Source organism: Zootoca vivipara, chromosome 8, assembly GCF_963506605.1.
Source record: "Zootoca vivipara chromosome 8, rZooViv1.1, whole genome shotgun sequence".
Classification (NCBI taxonomy): Eukaryota; Metazoa; Chordata; class Lepidosauria; order Squamata; family Lacertidae; genus Zootoca; species Zootoca vivipara.
In genome coordinates, this window is record NC_083283.1 from 13,446,348 (window position 1) to 13,470,395 (window position 24,048).

The following is a 24,048-nucleotide window of genomic DNA, read 5'->3' on the forward strand; positions in this document are numbered from 1 at the left end:
TTCACATTCTGCAACCCTTAAGTCAGAGTTGGGGCTGTGTTATATGTGATATTTCTGCACTTGTACAAAACGCATGTGCATTGTGTCAGATGTGAAGTGCACTTTTGGGAGTTGGTGTTTGTGTGTGTGTGTGGATCATTGTCCAAACCAATGCCTAAACGTGCATTGCCCCACCCTGAAAAGTATTGACTGAATCAAGATTTTTGGTGCAGATGTGATTTAATCCAGAGTAACTATATTTAATCCAGAGTAACTGTGGTTTAATCCAGAGTAACCATAAAGAAGGCTGGTTGCCCAAGAATTGATGCTTTTGAATTGTAGGGCTGGAAGAGACTCTTGAGAGTCCCATGGACTGCAAGATCAAACCTATCCATTCTGAAGGAAATCAGCCCTTAGTGCTCACTGGAAGGACAGATCCTGAAGCTGAGGCTCCAATACTTTGGCCGCCTCATGAGAAGAGAAGACTCCCTGGAAAAGACCCTGATGTTGGGAAAGATTGAGGGCACAAGGAGAAGGGGATGACAGAGGACGAGATGGTTGGACAGTGTTCTCGAAGCTACGAACATGAGTTTGACCAAACTGCGGGAGGCAGTGGAAGACAGGAGTGCCTGGCGTGCTCTGGTCCATGGGGTCACGAAGAGTCGGACACGACTAAACAACTATATTCTACAATGCTAATCACTCTCCTGCTGAAATATCTTTTTGCAACCTCGTTGTCAACGAGGCATGCTTTGCTGCACTCATTTCAGGATTTATTTTTTTTGCAAATTAAATGTTTCTTTCCTCAGAATAACTGGCTTGTGGGGACTGGGGCGCAACCTACCATTTTCCTGTCACCGCAAGCTTCATGCTTATACATCTGCTATTTTTAACACAACGACGGGACTCAGGGTTAATGGTAGTTTGGAGATGCGTCTAGACAGTTGTGATGGAGTGGGGGAGATCTAGGGAAGTATTGCATAGGAAATACCCTGCATTGTGGAATGAATGGATATATACTGTATATTCCTGCGTACAAGACTACTTTTTAACCCAGGAAAATCTTCTCAAAAGTCAGGGGTCGTCTTATACGCCGGATCATATTTCTTATATGGCGAGGGTAAACCTCTTTCTGCTGAGTCCACAGCCTACAGGGGTGGGGGAAGCAGTGTTTTGTTTTTGAGTTGTATTTTGAAGTTGCAGGAAATATCAAAAACACACACACCAAAGGAATGCAGTCTGCAACATGTTTACTTAAGAAAAGGCTCACTAAAGGGAAGGGAGTAAGTGGCATTTCTGCAATGCACAGAGGGATTTCACATACGAACACACATTTCTGTTTTCTACTGCTGCTCCCACATGCTAATTCCTGTACTCCAGTCCCCGTGGGAAAGCTCCACTTCACTTTATTTTATTCAGTTTTTGGTAACCGAAAGGTCCAAACGCATTAAATGGTATTGTCGCATGGGAGTTCCAGGCAACCACTAAGCAGATTCCAGGAAAACAATAAAAAAAACAGGGAAGGTGATGGTTCATTGCTGGTATTACTCATTATTAATAAACAAATTGAATATTTTGTTTAATTTGCATGCAATTTTCTTTGTAGATTGAACATACATCACTCATTTATTTTTCTGCATGTAATTAATTCATGGGTTTTATCCACTGCCACAACAGTGCTCAAATCATGTACATGAGGAATGGACAGCTTTATGCAGTCCCAGTGGTGTCCAAACTTTTTCCAAAGAGGGCCAGAGTTGATGAAGTGAAGGGCCGTGGAGGCCGACCAAAGTTGTTGAGCTTTTTTAATGGTTTTTCACCAGGAAATGAACTGCCACAGGAGCCAGATTAAACCAACCGGCGGGCCGGATTAAGCCCCCGGAATGGACTTCGGACATGCCTGGCTTAGACCTTTGCTCTTTCAATAGGAGACAAACTGCAAACAGTGACACCTAGTGACAGAACACAGTATTAGTCTTCCCGTCGAGAAGCTACAGGAGACCTTGAAAAACAGCCACTTCCCAGAATTATCTATGGCAGCGAGTCTTTTTCTTGTTGTTGTTGTTTGAGGGTTGCATTCACCCTAAACCAACCCTCTGGGGGCCACATGCCAATCAGTTGCCCCTGGAAGCCTTTAAGCAAGAGGAGCACTGGATAGCTCAGTTGGTTAGCGCCTAGTGCGGATGATGCCAAGGTTGCAGGTTCGATCCCTGTATGGGACAGCTACATATTCCTGTATTGGACTGGATGATCCTCGGGGTTCCTTCCAACTCTAAAATTCTATGATTTTACACCGAGTTTTTTTTAATAGGATTTTACCCCAGAACATATACTGCCACAGGGGCCGGATTAAATCGAACGGCAGGCCGGATTAGGCCCCCTGAAACGGACTTTGGGCATGCCTGTCTTAAGCCATAAAGGCTACTAGCTACTGATCAGCATAACATGCCTTCCAAAAATGAATCATAGTTGGAAGAGACCACAGGGGCCATCCAGTCCAACCCCCTGCCAAGCAGGAAACACCATCAAAGCATTCTTGACATATGCCTGTCAAGCCTCTGCTTAAAGACCTCCAAAGAAGGAGACTCCACCACACTCATTGGTAGCAAATTCCACTGTCGAACAGTTCTTACTGTCAGGAAGTTCTTCCTAATGTTTAGGTGGAATCTTCTTTCTTGTACAGTAGAAAGAAATCCTTCTTTTAGTCTGCACTTTTCCCATTTCAAAGGTCGTCGAAGGGAGGCTGAGAAAGGTTTCCTTGCCTATGGCGTACATAATTTCTTTCCCCTGCTGTCGCTTCAAGTCACACAAACTTTACTAGCTTTTGAAACATTTCAAAAATCCGCAACCCCTAAGCACCCAAGCCTCTGGAAATCTTATAATCTGTGCTGCCCTTTGTCCAATGCTAAAAGCACCCTCTGCTGGGTAAAGGTAGATCTGCACCCAGAGAAAATTTCGAGTTGCATTCAAAATGTTAATTGTATTCAATAATAATAAAACAATTATTACCTCTTATAGTAACTCATGGTGCAGCTCAATTTGCAACACATTTTTCATATGTATGAAAATAAACAGCCTCTTTTCCAGCCTTGGGGTGTAAATGTAATATAAGAGCTCCCGGATTCTGGTTATCACCCCATCTGAGAACATTCAGATTTAAATGAGAATATCATTTGGCCACCATCAATTTGTATTGGCTTAGGCGAGATCATTTATCCCACTAAACAAGGTAGCAGGTGGGTGCACAGTTTGGTACGATCAGCTGGGAATTACTTGCATCGTTTTTCTATTGGTATCTGACCCTTCTTTTTTTTTTTGCAATTTGCTAATTTTTTTGCCACAGCATTTGCTTCATAGCTCAGCTTTCCACATACTTGCTTCGGAGATATTGTGATTGAGCCTCCCAATTTTAGGCAGAATCTGCTGATCTGGATGTTCTAAACCAGGCATTCCCAAACTTCGGCCCTCCAGATGTTTTGGACTACAATTCCCAGCTTTCCCTACCACTGGTCCTGTTAGCAAGGATCATGGGAGTTGTAGGCCAAAACATCTGGAGGGCCGCAGTTTGGGGATGCCTGTTCTTTTATATTTCCCTCTTCTCACATGCCTCTCAAAGCATCCTTACCTAGCTACCTATTGCCCACCTCTGAGTGGCTTCATATCACTTGTGTCCTACAGGGGGCTGCTCTGCCGATGGAAGATCGCCGATAGAACAATCTAGAACATGAAGGATTTCACAAGAAAAATGGCATAATGTACTGGTAGAGTATGCAGAGGTTCCCGGAGTCAAACACTGGCATGTCCGAGAGCTCCTAGTCTGAAACCCTAGAGAGCTGTTGCCAGTCAGGGTAGACAATATTGAGCTAAATGGACCAACGATCTAGTCTTCCTATGCTATTTTGGCTCCTCTCAATATATATTAATATACATTTTAATTTTTAATTTTATTAAAAAGGTTTTATTCCGTTCAGTACATTTTCTTCTATTTCCCCAAGCCCAAATGCAACCAGTACTATTAGTCCAACTTTAAACATCTGAATGCAATAAATAGGAATGGCGCCCGTCAAAAGGATTTCTTCGCTGTGAGTCAAAAATCAGTTCTGGCTGCCGAACCCTTGCACAAATTCGGGGAGAGAGAGCACAGATCCCCATCCAACATCTGGATTCATACTGATGAAGTCATCCAGGTTCATCTTGAAGTCTTTTTTTTTCAAGAGAGAGAGAGAGAGAGAGAGAGAGAGAGAGAGAGAGAGAGAGAGAGAGAGAGAGAGAGAGAGAGAAGAGAGATGATGTCAAAAGTACATTTGAGCATCCCAGAAAGCTGTCTGGGAGATGATACATAATGAAATGAAAAAAATGTTGAAAATAACTTTTCTTAAGAAACCAGAACCTTTTTTATTAGTAATTACGGCTACCGATATACCAAAGGAGCAGAAAATACTTTTTTATGTATGGAACAACAGCTGCCCGGGTGTTATTAGCCCAGAGATGGAAAGAAGATAAAGTCCCTACCAGAGAAGAATGGCAAACCAAGCTGATGGACTATGCCAAGATGGCAAAGCTGACGGGAAAACTCAGGAACCAAGAGGATAAAAACTTAATAAAAGAATGGGGAAAATGTATAAGCTATTTAGGAGACCACTGTAAACAGATGGAAAGAAGAGCAGGATTTTGACTCACTTGTAGTGTAAAAAAAACACTATGGACAATATGGTTTGATATCAAAATTAGAGTTATGTATGAATATTCAGTTGGAGATTCTTAAAATGAGACCCTATGGAAGGAATGGGGGGGGGGGGAGTCCCGAGATTCAGAGAATCTCTTTAAACCGATATATCTTTACTAGTTTGTGTTTACTGTATTTCTTCTTTGTATCTGTAAAAGCAATAAAAATGATTTAAAAGAGTGAGTATATTTGAGTGGTGCAGGTTCCTAAATAGACCCTAAAAGACCTCTAGGCAATTTGGCTGGCTGCTAGGAATGTTTCTGCATCTGACAAAAGCATCTGTCCCACGCTCAATCCCCAGCATCTCTAGCTAAGGCTGGGAGAGACCCTCGTCTGCAAACCTGGAGAGACACTGCCATTCGTTGTAGAAAACGCTGAGCTAGGCAGACCAATGGTCTGCCTCATTCTTACAGGGAGACATGGACAGGTGTGCTGGCATGCATCGGGTCCATGCTCTGTGCATACAGAGGTTAGTCCGGGACAGACCCAAACCAGCAAATATGGAGGCAAAGAGGTGGGCTGTTAAAAAAAGAAGGGAAGACTTAAGAGGGGAATTTCAGCACTGATAACGGACTCAAAAAAGGTTGTGCATGTTGCAGCCACGGGAAAACTCAATCATATCTACGTGCAGCAGGGGTATTTGGTGGAACTTTATGGCATATCTTAATAATCACCCCTATCTCTATAAAATGCCCCTCAAAGTATGGACCCACCTGGAAGCAGCTTTAAGTAGCATTTTCCGTTTGTTTTCTTTGTCAATGACTTGCCCAGTTCTTCTATTCCCCCCCCTTCTCTTACTCTTTTCCTTACAACGGGACATTAATTCTGCCTATGGCAGAATTATACTCTTCACTATACTCTCTTTGGCGCCTGCTAAAAACATTCCTGTTTATGACAGGATGCTTAGGAAACGGAGGTAATTTTAACCTGTTTTAGCATTTTTAACTTTTGCATGTTTTAAAGTAGGGTTGTTGTTTTCTTTCTTTCTTTCTTGAGAGTCCTATGGACTGCAAGAAGATCAAACCTATCCATTCTGAAGGATATCAGCCCTGAGTGCTCAATGGAAGGACAGATCCTGAAGCTGAGGCTCCAATACTTTGGCCACCTCATGAGAAGAGAAGACTCCCTGGAAAAGACCCTGATGTTGGGAAAGACTGAGGGCACAAGGAGAAGGGGACGACAGAGGACGAGATGGCTGGACAGTCTTCTCGAAGCTACGAACATGAGTTTGACCAAACTGTGGGAGGCAGTGGAAGACAGGAGTGCCTGGCATGCTCTGGTCCATGGGGTCACGAAGAGTCGGACATGACTAAACAACAACAACAACAAAGGGGACTGAGAGTGTCCTAACAGCTCTCAGACTACGGTTCTCAGGATACTTTGGTGGGAGCCAGGACTGTTTAAACCGGTGTGATATTGCTTTTGACATATAATGCAGATGCGTCCATGCCGTCAAATACATAAAAGGCTTTGAGCCTGCAAAGGGAATGTTAAGACAGCAGATGTAACGGGAGTCTTAAACAGCTTCTTACCTGCGGTCTCAATGCACGGGTATAACGGAGGCGGTTTTTGCCAGTTCCCGCTGGCATCTTTCATGTGGGATCGGTCAGAAGCAAACGTCTTCAGGTACATGTCGGCTCGAACCAATCGAACTTTTCTAAACAAGCCAAACACTTATGTGATGGGGATTGCATAGTCCGCAACGGAAACGTCAGGGCTGACTCTGCTCCTAGTATTTTCAGCTACAGCTGGACCAAACACGGATCGTTAGGCATCAAACTCCTCAAATGTAATTAACCGTGAACGGTTTTAAAAGGAAATCCACTTTAAACACGCACATTCTGCAAATTACGTTTTTGAAGTCCGGTTTAAATCGCAATGCAGTGGGGCTTAACTTTCAGGTTAAGGCAGTGCACCCTAGGGCTCCAGAGCCCTATATGAGAATAAAGCCCCACTGAACACAGTTGAGCTTACGTCCAAGTAGACATCATAGAATTGGCCTGGTATTTGGTGTTTTGGACACAGAAGCAAAAGCAACCACATGACTCTCTCTCTCTGTGGCACTTTAAAAGATTAACAAGTGCACTGCTGCAAATATTTCTGTAGGCAAAAACCTGCTTTTGTAGTTCCTGAAGGAGCATCTCCACCCCCATTGTTCAGCCCGGACACTGAGGTCCAGCTCCAAGGGCCTTCTGGAGGTTCCCTCCCTGTGAGAAGTGGTTACAGGGAACCAGGCAGAGGGCCTTCTCGGTAGAGGCACCCGGCCTGTGGAACGCCTTCCCATCAGATGCCAAGGAGATAAGAACTATCTGACTTTTAGAAGACATCTGAAGGCAGCCCTGTTTAGGAAGTTTTTAATGTTTGATGTTTTATCGTGCTTTTAATATCCTGTTCGAAGCTGCCCACAGTGGCTGGGTAAACCCTGCCAGATGGGTGGGGTATAAATAATATATTATTATTATTACTGACAAAACAGGAGCATCTAAATCTGTTGGTGCCATAGAATGCTTTATGGCAGGCATCCCCAAACTCCGGCCCTCCAGATGTTTGGGACTACAATTCCCATCATCCCTAGCTAACAGGACCAGTGGTCAGGGATGATGGGAATTGTAGTCTCAAACATCTGGAGGGCTGGAGTTTGCCTATGCCTGCTTTATGGTTATGGAAGGTATCCCATTCTTCCTTTGCCCCCAAATAGTTTACATCCACGATCTACAAAAATGATGATGAGCAGCATTGAAATATAAAAAGAGGAAAAACAAAAACATTTTATGACAACTGCACTTACCTGTATAGCATTTATGCAAACTGTAGTTTGCTAATGGTGCTGAGAGTTGTTAGGAGACCCCCCCCCTGTTCTCTTCACAGAGCTATAATTCCCAGAGTTCCCTGAGAAGAGGGACTGGCTGTTAAAAACCTGGGAACTGTAGCATCCCTGGGCACCCTTAACAGAGTAGTTCCCAGGGTTCTTTGGGGGGAAGCCATGATTTATAGTGGTATGATACTGCCTGAAATGTGAAGTGCAGAGGTTCAACAGAGGTCAACTAAACCTGTAATGCGTCATGCCAGCTTTGGGTAGGCCCAAAACTTGGTTGTTATTATAGTTGCGCTCATGAGAAGAGAAGAATCCTTGGAAAAGACCCTGATGTTGGGAAAGATTGAGGGCACTAGGAGAAGGGGACGACAGAGGACAAGGTGGTTGGACAGTGTTCTCGAAGCTACGAACATGAGTTTGACCAAACTGCGGGAGGCAGTGCAAGACAGGAGTGCCTGGCGTGCTATGGTCCATGGGGTCACGAAGAGTCGGACACGACTAAACGACTAAACAACAACAACATAGTTGCGCAGGCAGTGTTCTGCCCTCACCTTTGAAATTCTGGACGAATAATGCTGTCTGATTTAAAAGCCTTTTCAATATAGCTGTCGATGGGGCAAGGGAAAGGCAGCAACGTATCGAGGTCGTAAATGAAATTCTGGTCTCCGCTGGCCACATGAAGCAAAACAACATGGTAGTCCTGTAAGTAGACAGTATTACAACTTCTTAACTGTAAGAACCTGTGACAAATGGCTGAGAGAAGTCTTCATCTAGGAATAAAACAATTCAAAAACATATGCAATCAAATTTTTTTCTTAATTTTTTTTTAAAAAAACCTTATTGCATTTCCCCCCTCCAAGAAATCGAGTTGGTGTAGTACATACTTTGAGCCCTGTGGTCTAAACCCCCGAGCCTCTTGGGCTTGCCGATCGGAAGGTCGGCGGTTCGAATCCGCATGACTGGGTGAGCTTCTGCCAACCTAGCAGTTCGAAAGCATACCAGCGCAAGTAGATAAATAGGTACCGCTGCGACGGGAAGGTAAACGGCGTTTCCGTGCGCTCTGGCCCTCATCATGGTCAGCAGTTTTTAGTCATGCTGGCCACATGACCTGGAAAGCTCTCTGTGGATTAACGCCGGCTCCCTTGGCCTGAAAAGCAAGCCCATAGTCTCCCTTGACTGGACTTAAACGCCCAGGAGTCCTTTACCTTAACCGTACCTACTTCTCCCCCTCTCCATTTTATCATCACAACAACCCTGAGAGGTAGGTTAGGATGAAAGGCAGTAGAGTCGGAAGGGACCCCAAGGATCATCCATTCCAACCCCCTGCAATGCAGGAATCTCAGCTATTGAATACCACCCAGTGGTGTCAGAATATACATTTACCTGGAAATATCACCAGACAGACGCTGTTGAACACCAGCTCCCATCAGTCCCAGCTATGGCCAGGGATGATGGGAGTTGTAGTCTTAGCAACATCTGAAGATCCACAAGTTTCCCACCTCTGGCTAAAGGAGCATAAATTAGGATCCATATTATACTGCATTGGCCAACGTGTTGGGCATGGACACACAATACAGTACATATATTTAAATTCCTGGCAAGGCCATATTTCATTGACTGGCCTAGCGCATGTCACATATTTGAATGAGGCGCAGCCATCTTTAGACTGGGCGAATTGCATTAGAATTAAGTGCTTTAAAACAGGCCTCCAGCCTAATACTGGGTAAAATCTAGACATATCTTCAGCTTTTTAACTGTGGGTTATACAGGGAGGTTGAAATGGGGGTCACAGAATTCTCTTTCTCTAGAGCAGGGGTCCCCAAACTAAGGCCCGGGGGCTGGATGCGGCCCAATCGCCTTCTCAATCCGACCCGTGGACGGTCCAGGAATCAGCATGTTTTTTACTTGAGTAGAATGTATCCTTTTATTTAAAATGCATCTCTGGGTTATTTGTGGGGCATAGGAATTTGTTCATATTTTTTTCCAAAAGATAGCCCGGCCCACCACATGGTCTGAGGGACAGTGGACCGGCCCCCTGCTGAAAAAGTTTGCTGACCCCTGCTCTAGAGTGACACCTTTTTTTTACGCAATAGGTGCATTCAAAAAGAAAAGAAAAGTAGCAGTAACAGTTGTTAGCAGAGCGACTATGATAAAGCAGAGGAACTCCAGAGAGAGAGAGAGAGAGAGAAGAAACAGGTAATACTTTACCGAGGTAAACAGTACAAAAACAGCATATGAGAAGAAAGGAAGAGAGACGTTTGTCTTTCTTAGGTCAAGCTTACACAGGGGGGGAAACTCCTTCAAAACTACATTTCCAGCAACAGTGGAAGGGGCAATTGTAATATTACACGTAGAAAGGGAGCTCTGAATTTCCTCACCCAAATCACAGGTTGACCAACCATGCCTGCCCGCTGCTCCCAAAGGGGCACCTGTGGATTACAAGAACGGGTGACTGCATTTCAGTACGGTAAACCAACATAAGAGTGTTCAGATTACTATTGAGTTAGCCTTTAAAAAAATATCTGATGCAGCTAAGATTTTTTTTCATTGGAATACAGGATGAGACCCAAATATCCCCATGCCAAGTGCCTGAAAAGCTCTTGAAGACCCATGGAAGATTTGCTGCTCCTAACATGAACATAGTTTAGCCATTTCAAGTTTAGCATTTCACAGCGAACCTCAGGCTCAGGCCCTCCCTTCTCCACCTCCGGGGTGGCCAGGATGAGCAGTTCGAAAGCTTCTGCTCCCACTTAGATTGACCTCATTTTAGCATGTTGTCCAAACCCCTAAACTGCGGTTTGTACGTTCAAGCAAGCTAGTTTCATCATCCATGATCTGAAACTGGCTGACCTGAACAAACCATAGTCAGTCTCGACTAAAACACTGACTTGGTTTGAACAGAACACACACAGCGCATAGGTGAACTTTGGAATTTGCTCCCACAAGATGGGAGCGATCAACACCAACTTGGATGGCTTTAAAAAGAGGACTGGACAAATTCATGAAGGATAAGGCTATCCATGCTTGCATCTGTCATAGGTGCTTTAGCTGAGGTACGTGCATTGTAGGGGGTTGGACTAGATGACCCTTGGGATCCCTTCCAACTCTACAATTCTATGATTCTATCTGGTTGGCCACTAAGAAAACAGGAGGCAGGACTAATGGTCATGGGCCTGATCTTCATTGTCTTTCAAATTTTATTTCTCTTTGGCCTGTCTACTCAGAAGAAAGTCCCCTTGATTTCAGGTAGGTTTAGCCCCAAGAGAAGTGGGTATAGGACTGCAGCCTAAAACAACCGCCAGGATCCTATTCTGCATGGCAATAGCAAGTAAGCCATTTAAGTTATCGCATATATTCCACAGAACCCAGCTTCTGATGCTGCCGTGGCAAATGTCATTTTGCATTTCAGATTCAGTTCAATGCCGCAACGCAACTCACCGTCCTCCTGTCGTTGGAAATGAAAACCGCATAAAATTCTTCTAAAGGGTATAAATTCTGGTTTCGGATGTATTCACAAAGCTTCCACACATTTTCCTCACTGTAACAGAGAAAACAAAAACACAACCTACTACATTTCCATTCCACGTTCTCCCCAGTACTAAAATTTCAACATTGCATGCATTCACCGATATTATTAGGACTTTATGTTGTTTTTTAAATAGGGAACCTTTCCCAGTCTGAGAGCCCCACACTCGCTTCCAGACAAGATTTTGAGGTCCACTTGCTAGTGGGGTGTTTGGGTTCAGAGGGAAAAGTGGTCTAAGCAATGAATGTAAGATTTTCTTTTATACAGTAGGCTTTTATACAGAGTTTCCACATACAACACCCCCCCACCTCTATTCTCCAGTCAAGCACAAGCAAGAAGGAGGCACTATCAGGGTTCAAAGAAACATTCCAGCCAGGCCAAAACATTTGGGATGAGAAGCGTGGGCAGTGAGGGAGAGTTTCAAGGATCAGATTGAGGACAGCAATTGTCCCCTCAGGGCAATCGGGAGCCACAATTGCCCCAGGGTTCTTGAGGCAGTTTAAGGCACAGGGTTTATTCCTCATTCCACTTTCATGCTCTACTGTACTCTGAAAATCTTGAACCAATCACTTTTAAAAGCACTTGCTTAATGTAATCAGCAGCTATTTCTGGAGCCCTTATTTCTAACAGAAATGCTATGGTCCCTTATTTCTATGGTCCCTTATTTATGGAGCCCTTATTTCTAATGCTATGGTCCCTTATTTATGGAGCCCTTATTTCTAACAGAATGCTATGGTCCATGGGGTCACGAAGAGTCGGACACGACTAAACAACAAAATTTCTAACAGAATCTATGCCCACTCCAAACACACACCTTTGATTCCAGGTATGCTGATGGACGTTCATAACTTCCCTATGAAGTGTGGGGTGTGTGTGCAGCAGTGATCAGGTAACCTCAAGGAGAGAGATCCTGTGTCAGCAAGGCGGGGGTGGGGTGGGGCGGTATTGTCACTAATGCAGCAGTTTGACATCACCCCCCGAGGCGCGTTCCTTTGTCTCTCGAGACAGACAGACGCCAGCATCAACCAACTACAGTACAATTTCCACAACCTCCGGCCACTACGTAGCTGTCTCAACTTCCTTCTGGCGTTAAGGGGAAGATTTCTGCGGAAGCAATTCTCCAGGAATCAACTTAGGAGAGGCTTGTAATATTTTGGAGAGCTCCAGATATTCTGGAAAAGGTTACAGCTGCTGCGATCCTCTCTAGAGCTGCGATGCTCTAGAATTAAGTGGTCCTTATGTCCCTTTTCTATTAGGGGCATTGCAGCAATCGCCTCCTCTCCCCCGTGCAATTGCATGGTTTCTTACCAGTAGCAGCCGGTGTAGACGCAACCGGGCCGAGCAGGCACCGCAGGCTCATAGCCAGCCGCTGCTGCCGCTGCCGCATCTGCTGCAAGACCTGGCTCTGGCTGATCCATTCGGACTCTCACTCAGGTAGCAAGGGGGAAGGTTGTGCGGGGCTCATTTCCCGAAGAAAGGCTTGGTGCATTTCGCCGCCGCGGCTCCCGCGGCCGCTGCAGCTGCTTAGACAGACCCGGGAAGCACCGCGCGGCTTTTGCACAGACGGCTGGGTGTGTTTCAAGCAAGTCCTTCCCCGGGAAACGCGGCAGCGTTGCAAGGATTGGAAATCCGAGGGAAGTGAAGAAGCTGTGCACGGAGGGGGAAGCTTCAGCAAAAGCTGGTGGAAGGTTTCAGCAAAACCACCTTGGCGTTGCTAACCCCGATCCTTGCTTTGCATGCATGCTGTTGCTCGGGGGCCGTCCCAAACAAGTTCGTAACCAAAACTAATCTGTATGAAACTGCCCCTCAAAGATACAGTACTGCGCCCCAGGCTGCTGCCTAGTCGGTCTAGTGAGAACACTGGCCCTGGATGCAGGGCTGCAATCCTGCACCCGCTGATGAGAGGGTGGGACACACCCACCCACAATTGCACACAAGCGGATCTTGCTTCTGACGCAATGTTGAGAAGCCCAACGACGCACCATGGGAAGGGAACTCAAGGCTGCGTGCAGGTCAGCGGCTGCAGAAACAACAGAAAAGCATTATGTGGCCCTTGCCTCTACATTGCAGGGGGCTGGACTAGATGACCCATGGGATCCCTTCCACCTCTACAATGCTGTGATTCTAAATGGACTGTAGTCCAATCCAGGAAACCCGATTCCGTCGTGAATTTGCCAGCTTTTAAGATTCAACCGGGGTCTTCTTGTTTTTGCCATTTTCAGATGATGTGCGCCCAATGTTTATTCGCAACACATGATCCTTCGTTTAAGTACGGCTGGCTATAAATGGGCGTTCAGTACGCTTGTGTTTCCACCTTCTCATTTTATTAATCGCTGAGTCTTATTGGTGCTTTTACTGCTAATTTTAGAGGGGTGGAGTTGTACATCTTCAACTGTGGATATGATTTCCTACTGCTGTTTTGTACGCTGCCTTATGAGAAAATTTGTGTTGCAAGGCAGGATATCAATATTTTAATAAAAAACAACATACATTTGTATTGTGCCAGGTTTCATGGGGTGGGGAGGTAAAGACCCACTTTATCAAATAGGCATGAGACTATTAATGGAGAGCAAACTTTTTATCATGAGTAAAGGGAGGTGTGTTGTGTCCTAGTATTTTTAGAAAGCGGGGCCAAAACTGCAGGAATGAACAGCACAATTTAATCCTGTTAAGTGCATAAGATCCAATCACTGTGGATGTGGCCCATTCTGGAAGGGAGGACTATGCAGAGCATGTCAGTAAGTACCCTTAAGTACTAGATAAGAGGTCAAATTCTTAGTCGATAAAAAGATGGGGGAAACCCCGCACTCTTCCTTAAGAGAGCGAAAATCTTGCAGGTCTTGTCTGGAACGTAACCTGACTCGGGGCTGGAGAGAAGAGGCTGGTTTTCCATCCAGGGGAGGCGAGCATCTCCATTTGGGATCTGCTCCGAAAGTTACCTGGGATCTTACCGGTGAGAAAAGCTTCCCATCTTTTAATACGCTTTGGGGCAGGGCGTCCTTCGTGTTAAAGTCTAGGGGCAGGCATCCCCAAACTGGCCCTCCAGATGTTTTGGCCTACAACTCCTATGATCCCTAACAGGACCAATGGTCAGGGATTATGGGAATTGTAGTCCAAAACATCTGGAGGGCCGAAGTTTGGGGGTGCCTGGTCTAGGGCAACAGGGATGAAGGAAATGCAAGATTCCTGGGAAGAGCCACGTTTGGAAAAGCCTGCAGGATCAGGCCAATGACCCATCATCTAGGCCAGCATCGTGATCTCACAGTGGCCAATCCGATGCCCATGAGAACCCCCCCCCAAAAAAAACCAAGGCTTCCAAGTTGGTGCCCCTCTTATAGGCCCGCATTGTTTTATGACGGCGAGCATGCATTTCACATGCTCTCTTCCTATGTGCGTGAAGGGCTTGCGGTTCGCTTGCAGTCTGCCGTGCATGTTGTTGGCTTGGAAGCAAGTCCCGCTTTGCTCAAAGGAGCTTACTCGCGGGTAAGCGGAATAGGGGGGGGAAAGGGTGCTGGTTGCGCTGCTAGGCAGGGTTTTCTCTGCAGAAAAGCAACGGCCTCTTGCACCTTATTTACAGAAAAGCGTTTGTTTTCCTGCATTCGCTCCTTTGCCAACAGCTTACTTCGTAGTAGTCGGCGGCGGATCGCTCCCACACGAACAAGATCTTTTAGAAAGTAGCCTGCTGGCTGTAAAAAAATAACAAAGGTGCGGTTCCAACCCACCGTGGTGACTGCTTTAAGGCTTTACGCCGTAATGCACTTAATTAGGATATGCAATACTTTGGGCCGGTGTTGTGTGTTGCTGCAGGATACCCTTCCAGCAAAAACTCTTTAGTGGCGAGTAGAGATATAACATGCATTATTTAAAATAAAAATCGGCAACGCGTTGCATTTGCAACAAGGGCTGCGCGCGCTCCTAGTTATTGCGCAGTGTTTATTCTGTTGATATTCTTAAAGTTTGGCCCCTCCCAAACCTACGCTATGAGCGCGGTTTGTTTCCCGGGCGCCGCCGCAGCAAACTGGTTTCGGAAAGGCGCGGGATTTGAAGCGGGGGGAGCCTGCGAGGCAGAGCGGCGCGCGCCGGACCCCACCAGCCAATCGCGTTGCAGCAGCAGCAGCAGGACAAAACAACTTCGCGCGCGCCAAAACTTCCGAGGAGAAACACAGCGAAGAGAACGCCGTGTCCCTCCGCCGGTTTGGGACTACTTGTCCAGCGGCGAACTCACTAGCCCTTAGGATTTTTCCTTTAAAAAAGTGTTCTGTAGTAGAAATAGGGAAGGAATGGGAATAGTTCAGCGCCCATGAGGTTTGGCAGGGGTGTTGTATTTCCCTTTCCCCCCATGAGGTTGAGAAGCAGGCGCTGAGGTGCGGAGGGATTCGAATGGCGGTTGGGTGAAGCGGCTCCTCCCGGTTTGTGGCGCCAGAATTCGTCGGCGGCGAAGGAGCCTCGTCTGTGGCGGCCAAGGCCTCGTCCAGCTGTCAGGGCGACGCGACGGGAGGGCCATGGTGATGCTCCGAAGCGGCTCGGGCGGCCTTAGCCGTCCAGGTCCGGGCGGCGCTCCCGGCAATAGCAGCAACCCAGGCGGCGGCCGGCGGGACGCGACGCCGGGGTCGCCTTACGACGCAATGGAGTCGAGCTCCGAGTTTCTCTCATTGGACCTCCCGTCGGCTTCCCCGGCAGCGGCCGGCGGGGACTCGGCCCGGAGACCCGTCGCGGTGAGGAGAAAACTGGGAGGGGGGGAGGCTCACCTTTTGCTTTTATTAAGTCCCTTAGGGAGATTCAGGCTCCTACCTCAGGAGGGACCACCCCCAGGCGGCAGAGACTGTTTTATGTGTAATGAATTAATTGTTATTATTATTATTTATTTAAAATTGCTTGCTGCTGCTCCTTGCCACTAGACTAGAGGCCTTGGAAGCAGCTGCCAAGAAAAACCGGAGCGCGCGATAAAACCACTCCAAAATAACGCGGCTGGGCAGCCAAAGTTTCATAACAAGCGTCGAAACGCTGCATGAAAATCTTGTTTTTTCGGCCAAAAAACAAAACAACCCAACAACTATTGGATCTTGTATGCGGGTTTTTTTTGGGGGGGGGGGCGGGCGGATAGGGTGACCCAGAAGCTGGGAAGTCGTTGTTTTGTAAATACTATTTCTTGCATTTTTTATACACACCAGAAGCTACGAAGTCTTAAGCGTAGGGAAAACCGTCCTGGATTAGAAACCGAAGTTGCCCCTCTAGCCCAGCATCCTTTTCCCACTCAGCCTGCTGTTGATAGGCACAGGGAACCCAGAGCACACAGTCATTAGTTAGACGGGGTTTGTGGGGGGCAAGCTTAATAATTCCCCTTTTAAATTTGCCCACCTCAATCGCCCATATCGCATGGTAGCGAGTGCCACGGGTTTTGAACTATGTGAAATACTTTTTTTCCCATCCCGAAACTCCCCCTACGATTCAGCTCCTTACATGACAATGCCTTCCAGCAAATTGAGCAATCCGCCCCCTCGAGCTTGTCTTGGAAGCAGTTTCTTTAACAGCAGGCTGTGCGCTTGACTTGCCCAGAGGGTATATCGTTGCCTTGTTTCGTTTCCTTTGTCATGGAGAGATGTTTAGAAAGGCACTCTGCAAGTTGGGCAGTGGCCCTGTCCCTCCCCTCTTTCTCTGATTCTAGCTATCTTTCATTGCCTATACTCACCTTGGCACTCAATCGCTCCTTTAGAGGCATTCAAACATACACACACACACACTCAAATCCAGCACGGTTGCTCACATTGATCAAACTACAGAGGATGACAATAGCTTTGTTCTTGGTGATGCTGATGTGGCTGATGGTTGGGAGTGTAGCCAAGTCAGTTCCACTGTGAGCAGACCTGCTGAAATTAATGAATGTAAGTTGTTAATGCCTGTTACTTTTAGTGGGTCTATTCTGACACGACTAAACGACTAAACAACAACAACAACAACAACAACAACAATTCTGAGTAGAACTTAATACAGCCCATGATCTTCTAGCATTCAGGAGGGGTCTTGAGTACCAGTGAGTACCTACCTACCAACAACCTGCCTTGTCTGAATTGAATCTGCTTATTTGACTTCATCCTGCCTGGTGGTTTTGCATTTCTTGGGTATCTTGGCTCAGATGTAATGGAGCAATACTGTAGTTTGGTATTGTCAACACATTAATGATTCTTGACTTCTAACCTCCAAACTATAACACACTTGTATTTTAATGTACATATCATAGTGGACAGAATAGAACTGTGTGGATCACGCCATGACTATAGTGGAGAATAGACCCAATTAATTCTTCATTGGAACTTTGGGATGTGTGTGTGTATGGAACTACATATCTATCTACTGTACTTGTAAATACAGTGGTACCTTGGGTTGCGGATCCAATCCGTTCCGGGGTGCTGTTCGCAACCGCAAAGTCCGCGGCCCGAGTGACAATATAGCGCTTATGCGCAAAGTGCGCAGACCGTTTATGCGCATACGCGCAGCAGAACCCGGAAGTAAACACTTCCGGGTCCACCGCAGACGCAGCCCAATGTATGACTGTACAGCTTTTTACTATTTGTGTACAGTTGAAGAACATTCGTTGAATGCTTTCATCTCTTAGTTTTCAATTGATGTTTCATGCTCTTGTTAGTTGCCTTAATAATCCTTCCTTTTTCAGTCCACTAGAACATGCAGGTAGGTGTTTGTGAAAGCTCACTATTGTAAAGTAGTTAGTTTAATTTAGGCAGTACATTAAAACATATAATGTGTGATCTTTGCTGGAGTGCCAAGTGTAATGGAGGAGCTGATATGCAACTACTAATCACAAAATATGGAGAGGTTTTTGTCAGTTGTTAATTTATATACCACTTGAATGCCAAATTGGATTTTAAGTGGTTTACAACTATTCAAACATCCGTAATTTAAAATACACAATAATATTAAAGCATCCTTAATTAAAATATACAATAACACAAAAAATAAAAACAAAGAGTACAATATGCATGTTCCTAATTGGTTTTTATTTCTTCAGGAGTTTTCTTCAGATAAAGAATGTGAACATTTACATTCCTTAAGATCTATGAGGAAAAATAATCAACATTATTCAGACTCTAGTTTTGACAAAAGTGTGACAATGCTGAGTGAGAATGGTATTAACAGGAAACACTTTACAAGGTAATAACTTTTTCTACTTCTTGCAAATAAGTGTGTAAGATCATTTTATGTTCTACCTGTATTACTTGTAGCTTAGTTTATTAAGTCCTACACTCTAAGTACCAGAGGTTTTTTTATATACGTTCTGTGCTCCATGCAGAGTAAATTAGTGCTTATAAATCTGACTGCATGTAGAGCACCTCACATTGCAAGAACTTAAGTGGTCCCAATTATGCTGATTGCTATTTGTATCCCATGCCTTAGAAATTGTCTGCTTGAGTGAATTTGTCCTTCAGTCATTGTTAAAGAAAATTGTGGTGTAAAAACTACAGCTTTTCTGAGGTGGATTTCAACTAAAGTTCTTGGCTTGCTTGAGGATGATGACACTGGCTTATATACTTTAAGATTTAAATATCCACATCTTGGACTTTTTGAATGATCATACATTTCTACTACCATCATGTGAAAAGATTATCTCTTTCAGGGTTTCCTGTTAACTTATTGTGTATGTGAAATACATATCCGGACAGGCAGCCACTGCATTGACATATGGTGGGCCTTGACTTACGATGCACCAGTGAATTGTGCCCCATTTTGCTCCTCCCAGCTATCACTGAAAAGTAACCACAATCCATGGTGAAGTCTGAATTAGGATTGCAGTTTGTTTCACTGCAACAAACCACGTTCAGTAAGCCCAAGAACAAATATTTGCAACAGAATGTGTTTAAACATAATGCTAAGCCAGAGGTGGTGGTTTGTTTCCTAAAGCCAGGAGGAGCGATTGACTTGATTCATTCATGTGGTAAGCAATGGTTTATGACTATCACATGAGAATTTGGCCAATGCCAACCAAATAATGGATGTATAATCATCCTCAAACTAAACACCTGATTCTTGTGGAATAGGGCAACCCACTCTAGAACTGAATGAACAGTCTCTCTGAACATATGAACCACCCACCAATAGTTCCTACACCTTGGCAGAATAGAACTTCATTGAAAATATAGAAATATAGAAATATAGAAATACATTTAAAATGTATTATTTATGGACTAAATACCTCAGTATTATACTGCAGCCTGTGGAGGGCAATCTCCACAGTTAACACAGAAATGTAGTAAGACTGGAAAAATACAAATAATTTTGGTACTAGCGTGCAAAGCCCTAAACAGATTAGAACCAGGGTATCCTAAAGAGCACCTCACTCCCTATAGGCTGCCTAGGTCATAGAGCTTCGGGGCTAGGTCATAGAGCTTTGGGTGGTGGATCCCGCTCTAGAAATCAGATTTATTTTTACTCAGAAGATAGCATTTAGCATAGTAGCCCCTGCACTGTGCTACCCTTCTAGCAGAGGCAAGACCCATTGGTGGAGGTGAGAAGATTCTGACACTGGGTTTTGGCATGCCATAAAAACATTTTTATTTAATGTTTGCTTTTGTACAACCGGTAATCATGTAGATATCTATGGTTGTAAGCAATTCACAAAAAACTTTTTTAAAAAGGCTTATTGTCCAAGCAACATTACATTTTAAAATGATTTTTGCACTACCTTTTGTTAACTAGAGCTTTTAGAATTGATACTTTTATAACTGAAAATTGAAAAAATTAACAGGATTTCATAAACTAAGCAAATTCAAATTCTCAAGAACACCAGTCCTTCTGAAACTAAAACATTCCCTCAAGCTTTGCATAAGTACAATTTTTCCTTTTGGGTGGTGGGAGAGAACAAAAATAGCCTAGTGAGAACTGAGCATGTTCATTAGGAAAAACATATTGGCCGGTGGATGGGTGAAAATGGGAGCATTCTGGAAAAAGAACATATTAAGAACCCTAAAGAAGAGTTGCAGGTCCCAGAGTTCAACTCAGTTCTAGTACTGAGCCAAATAAAAATAACTTTGAATCTATTTGTTTCTATGCAGGCAGTTGGCTAGACAACAAGCAGATAAAAAGAATGAAGATTGTGAATACGGTAAATCTAGTAAAATACAAATCTTGTGAATTATAGAAATGTAGAGTTGTAAAATGATCCAGTGCACCACTGATACCATTCAACCACCTAGCCTGGGGAAGGTTGACATTTGTATACCTTTGCAGTGGAAGGACATTCCATAGCTTTCATAGGCACTGTGTTCTACTTTAGCTAGAATGATCTGACCTAAAACTATGCCACTTATCAATACCTATTACTCCTTTTGTATTTTTAGAGATAGGGTAAATGAATTGTCCTGTCAGGCACCATTTCACAGGGCCCCTCTACCCTTGGTGGCTTGCAGAGGTGACAGGGCAGCAGTAACAGAAGGTGAATGGGTCAGGATAACACTTTTGAACAAGGGGAGTTTAAGATTTTTTAGGGTTGGTACTAAATTTTAATGTTTTCTTTTGATAATGAGAGCTACCTAGGATTACTGCATAAATACTAAACTTATTTGCGAAACAATTCTCAACGCCAAAGAATAATGCGTAAAAATCTGTTCTTTATGTAAGCCAACAGACTAATGAAAATAATGTTTGTTTGTTTTAAAACATAGGAACTGTAGTTCGTGTCACTAGGTCTTTGAAAACAGAAATAAATTCGAAGTCTGGTGAACATGTTGCAGAAGAAAATGGGGATGTTGAAGTCCGCCGCAGTTGCAGAATTAGGCGAAGCCGCTATAGCACTATGAATCAGTCTGTTTTGTTTGACAAGCTTATTACAAAGTAAGGACTTTTTATAGTGCCAAAAGGCCTTGAAAAAGCATTTTCTTGAACAGCTGTGGTAGAAATGAAAATTTTGTGAAGCACATGGTATTTCCCTACTTATAATTTCTGATTGCAGCTTCTTGTATTATACTGGATAGCTCTATAACCACAGGAGTAACTGTTCAGGGATTAAAATGTTCTGTAGTGGAAAGAAGGAACTTAATACAGTGGTACCTCGCTTAACTAATGCCCTGTAAGACGAATTTTTCGCTAGACGAATGGATTTTGCGATCAGAGGTTGCCTCGCAAGACGATGAGGTTTTGTATGACCGCCGCTTTGTCTTGCGAAGCGTGGCCATAGAAAAACAAACCTCCGACTGCAAAGTCCAGCATGCAGCGAAAAATTGCCAGGGCTTTTTGCCGCCTGCCTTCCCCTTGGCTTGGGGAAGGCAGGCGGCAAAACACCGCCACACTTTGGAGGTCTCCGAAGTTGCTAAACATGAAACTGGGTGGGAATTTTTATTGAATTTTACTATTTTGATGTTGTCGTGTTTCATTATTACCATATATTTTTATTGCTGTGAAGTGTCCTGATGCCAAATATGATGGAAAATAGTATAGAAGCACTCAAAATATGCGTAAATCTTTTAGTTCAAACCTTAATGCTAAATAAAAATAAACATTCATTAACACATACGGATTCATGCTCTGATTTCCCACTCAACCAGCAACTGCAAAGGGCCTTGCCTTCCTCCCCCGACATGGAGCAACCTCCGAAGTTGCGCACCATGCCGGCTGTGCGCGGAGAGAGGCTGTGGCGGGAGAAGAACTCCCGCTGCCGCCTCCCACCTGCCTCCCCCGACATGGGAGACCTCCGAAGTTGCATCCCATGTCGGCTTTTCGCGGCGAGAAGCGGCAGCGGGGGAAGAGCTCCCGCCGCCTGCCTCCCCCGACATGGAGCGCAACTTCGGAGGTCTCCGAAGTTGCACCCCATGTCGGCATTTCGCAGCGAGAAACGGCGGCGGGGGAAGAGCTTCTCCCGCCGCCACCTCCCTCCTGCCTCCCCCGACATGCCTTCCCTCTCACCGCGAAAAGCCGACATGGGGCGCAACTTCGGAGATGTCCGAAGTTGCGCCCCATGTCGGCTTTTCGCGGCGAGAAGCGGTGGCGGGGGAAGAGCTTCTCCCGCTGCCGCTTCCCGCCTGCCTCCCTCGACATGGGGCGCAACTTCGGAGACCTCTTCCGAAGTGCCGTCTCATGCCGCTGGTGCGCGGCGAGGCGGCGTGGGAGAGAAGCGCTTCTCCTCCCGCCTGTCTTCCCCGGTGGTGCGCGACGGTGGTGCTTGCCCCCGCTTGTCTTCCCCGAGCCAAGGGGAAGACAGGCAGGGGCAGCCGCCGCACCACCGCATTTCGGCTCTGTCCCCTCTCGCAAAGGAAGATAAGCTGTCAGCTTCCCGCGCTGACAGCTGATCTTCCTTTGCTGCTTTCTATGGCCGTGCTTCGTAAGACGAAGCCGCAGTCATAGAAAATTTTGTCGTCTTACGAATGCCTCGCACAACGCAAAACTCTTTCGTCTAGCGAGTTTTTCGTTGTGCGAGGCATTCGTAAAGCGAGGCACCACTGTACAAAGTTCTGCTATTTCACTTTCAGGTGGGACTAGTAAAATTATTTTATCTTGCTGCCATTCATTTCAAACCTTGTATGTATTTTTTAAAAAGTTAGTTTCATATTCCCATAACCTGTTAGCAGCTTGCTCTGTTTAACTGATTTGTGTTTTAAGATATTTTTATGTTCTGTTTGATTACATCTTGCACTTTATCAAGCACTGCAGAAGCTGTACTACAAAAAATGGATGATATGAAGAAGATGCGCCGGCGACGAATGCTGGATTTGGAAGATCTTGGAGTGTTTAATGATGGAGAAGAGGTACATGTATATACAGATTGTGTAAAAGAATAATATTTCTTGCTATTATTATTCATTCTTTATTAAATATGTATTTTGCAATTTTAATTTCACCTTTGCTTACACCCTGAGCAAGAGGGATGGAGATGGAAAGCTTAAACATTTATTCCATTGTGTTTTGCTACTTTTATTGGAATTGGCCTTGAAGCTGATAGTTTCATTGCATGTATGATACATGTTTGATACTTGAATTACATGTTTTCATTTGCTATTACTAGGAAAACCTTAATGTGTACTCAAGAGGAAAACCAAAAAGAGCAATCCAAAGGATTGATGAAGAAACCACTGATAATCAAGATGGAAGTGCAGGTTATTGTGCTACTTTTAACTTTTTAGAGCTATATTCTCTTTTATTATTTTAATACAATGCAGTAGAATGTAGCCATTTCATCATCCTTTTGGATTTTGAGCGGGTGACTTAGTATACTCCAATAGGATAAAACCATAGCTTTAACTACATGGACCTTTGTCGGCAAGGTGATGTCTCTGCTTTTTAAGATGCTGTCTAGGTTTGTCATTGCTTTTCTCCCAAGAAGCAGGCGTCTTTTAATTTCGTGACTGCTGTCACCATCTGCAGTAATCAAGGAGCCCAAGAAAGTAAAATCTCTCACTGCCTCCATTTCTTCCCCTTCTATTTGCCAGGAGGTGATGGGACCAGTGGCCATGATCTTGGTTTTTTTGATGTTGAGCTTCAGACCATATTTTGCGCTCTCCTCTTTTACCCTCATTAAAAGGTTCTTTAATTCCTCCTCACTTTCTGCCATCAAGGTTGTGTCATCTGCATATCTGAGGTTGTTGATATAGTTAAAGCTATGGTTTTCCCAGTAGTGATGTATGGAAGTGAGAGCTGGACCATAAAGAAGGCTGATCGCCGAAGAATTGATGCTTTTGAATTATGGTGCTGGAGGAGACTCTTGAGCAGGCATCCCCAAACCTCGGCCCTCCAGATGTCTTGGACTACAATTCCCATCTTCCCTGACCACTGGTCCTGCTAGCTAGGGATCATGGGAGTTGTAGGCCAAAACATCTGGAGGGCCGCAGTTTGGGGATGCCTGCTCTTGAGAGTCCCATGGACTGCAAGAAGATCAAACCTATCCATTCTTAAGGAAATCAGCCCTGAGTGCTCACTGGAAGGACAGATCGTGAAGCTGAGGCTCCAATACTTTGGCCACCTCATGAGAAGAGAAGACTCCCTGGGAAAGATTGAGGGCAC

At 44.9% G+C, this 24,048-nt stretch overlaps 2 protein-coding genes across 2 annotated transcripts in view; one reads left to right on the forward strand and one right to left on the reverse strand.

The window, feature by feature from the left end:
* Nucleotides 1-1,166: 1,166 nt before the first annotated feature.
* NTAQ1 (N-terminal glutamine amidase 1) lies at nucleotides 1,167-12,598 on the reverse strand. Its single transcript, XM_035125666.2, has 6 exons — nucleotides 12,355-12,598; nucleotides 10,959-11,058; nucleotides 9,899-9,949; nucleotides 8,072-8,220; nucleotides 6,238-6,362; nucleotides 1,167-4,180 (listed from the first exon to the last, which is right to left on the reverse strand). The coding sequence occupies exons 1-6, from the start codon at nucleotides 12,462-12,464 to the stop codon at nucleotides 4,074-4,076; spliced, it is 642 nt and encodes a 213-aa protein (XP_034981557.2). The 5' UTR covers nucleotides 12,465-12,598; the 3' UTR covers nucleotides 1,167-4,073.
* Nucleotides 12,599-15,418: 2,820 nt separating this feature from the next.
* The window catches only part of ATAD2 (ATPase family AAA domain containing 2), a 30,371-nt gene continuing 21,741 nt past the window's right edge, over nucleotides 15,419-24,048 (forward strand). Inside the window, exons 1-6 of the mRNA XM_035125662.2 lie at nucleotides 15,419-15,761; nucleotides 18,071-18,213; nucleotides 20,112-20,161; nucleotides 20,721-20,889; nucleotides 22,694-22,796; nucleotides 23,054-23,144. Coding sequence (XP_034981553.2) covers nucleotides 15,549-15,761; nucleotides 18,071-18,213; nucleotides 20,112-20,161; nucleotides 20,721-20,889; nucleotides 22,694-22,796; nucleotides 23,054-23,144 — 769 coding nt within the window. The 5' untranslated portion in view covers nucleotides 15,419-15,548. The remainder of the gene's footprint in view (nucleotides 15,762-18,070; nucleotides 18,214-20,111; nucleotides 20,162-20,720; nucleotides 20,890-22,693; nucleotides 22,797-23,053; nucleotides 23,145-24,048) is intronic.

What these genes read in the sequence shown, in the direction of transcription:
- NTAQ1 (XM_035125666.2), bottom strand. Translation starts at nt 12,464, where the DNA reads ATGGATCAGCCAGAGCCAGGTCTTGCAGCAGATGCGGCAGCGGCAGCA. An exon ending in GTCTACACCGGCTGCTACTG is followed by an intron (nt 11,059 to 12,354) that starts GTAAGAAACCAT and finishes TCTCTGTTACAG; the next exon opens with TGAGGAAAATGTGTGGAAGC. An exon ending in CCCGTGCATTGAGACCGCAG is followed by an intron (nt 4,181 to 6,237) that starts GTAAGAAGCTGT and finishes TGAAAAAAAAAG; the next exon opens with ACTTCAAGATGAACCTGGAT.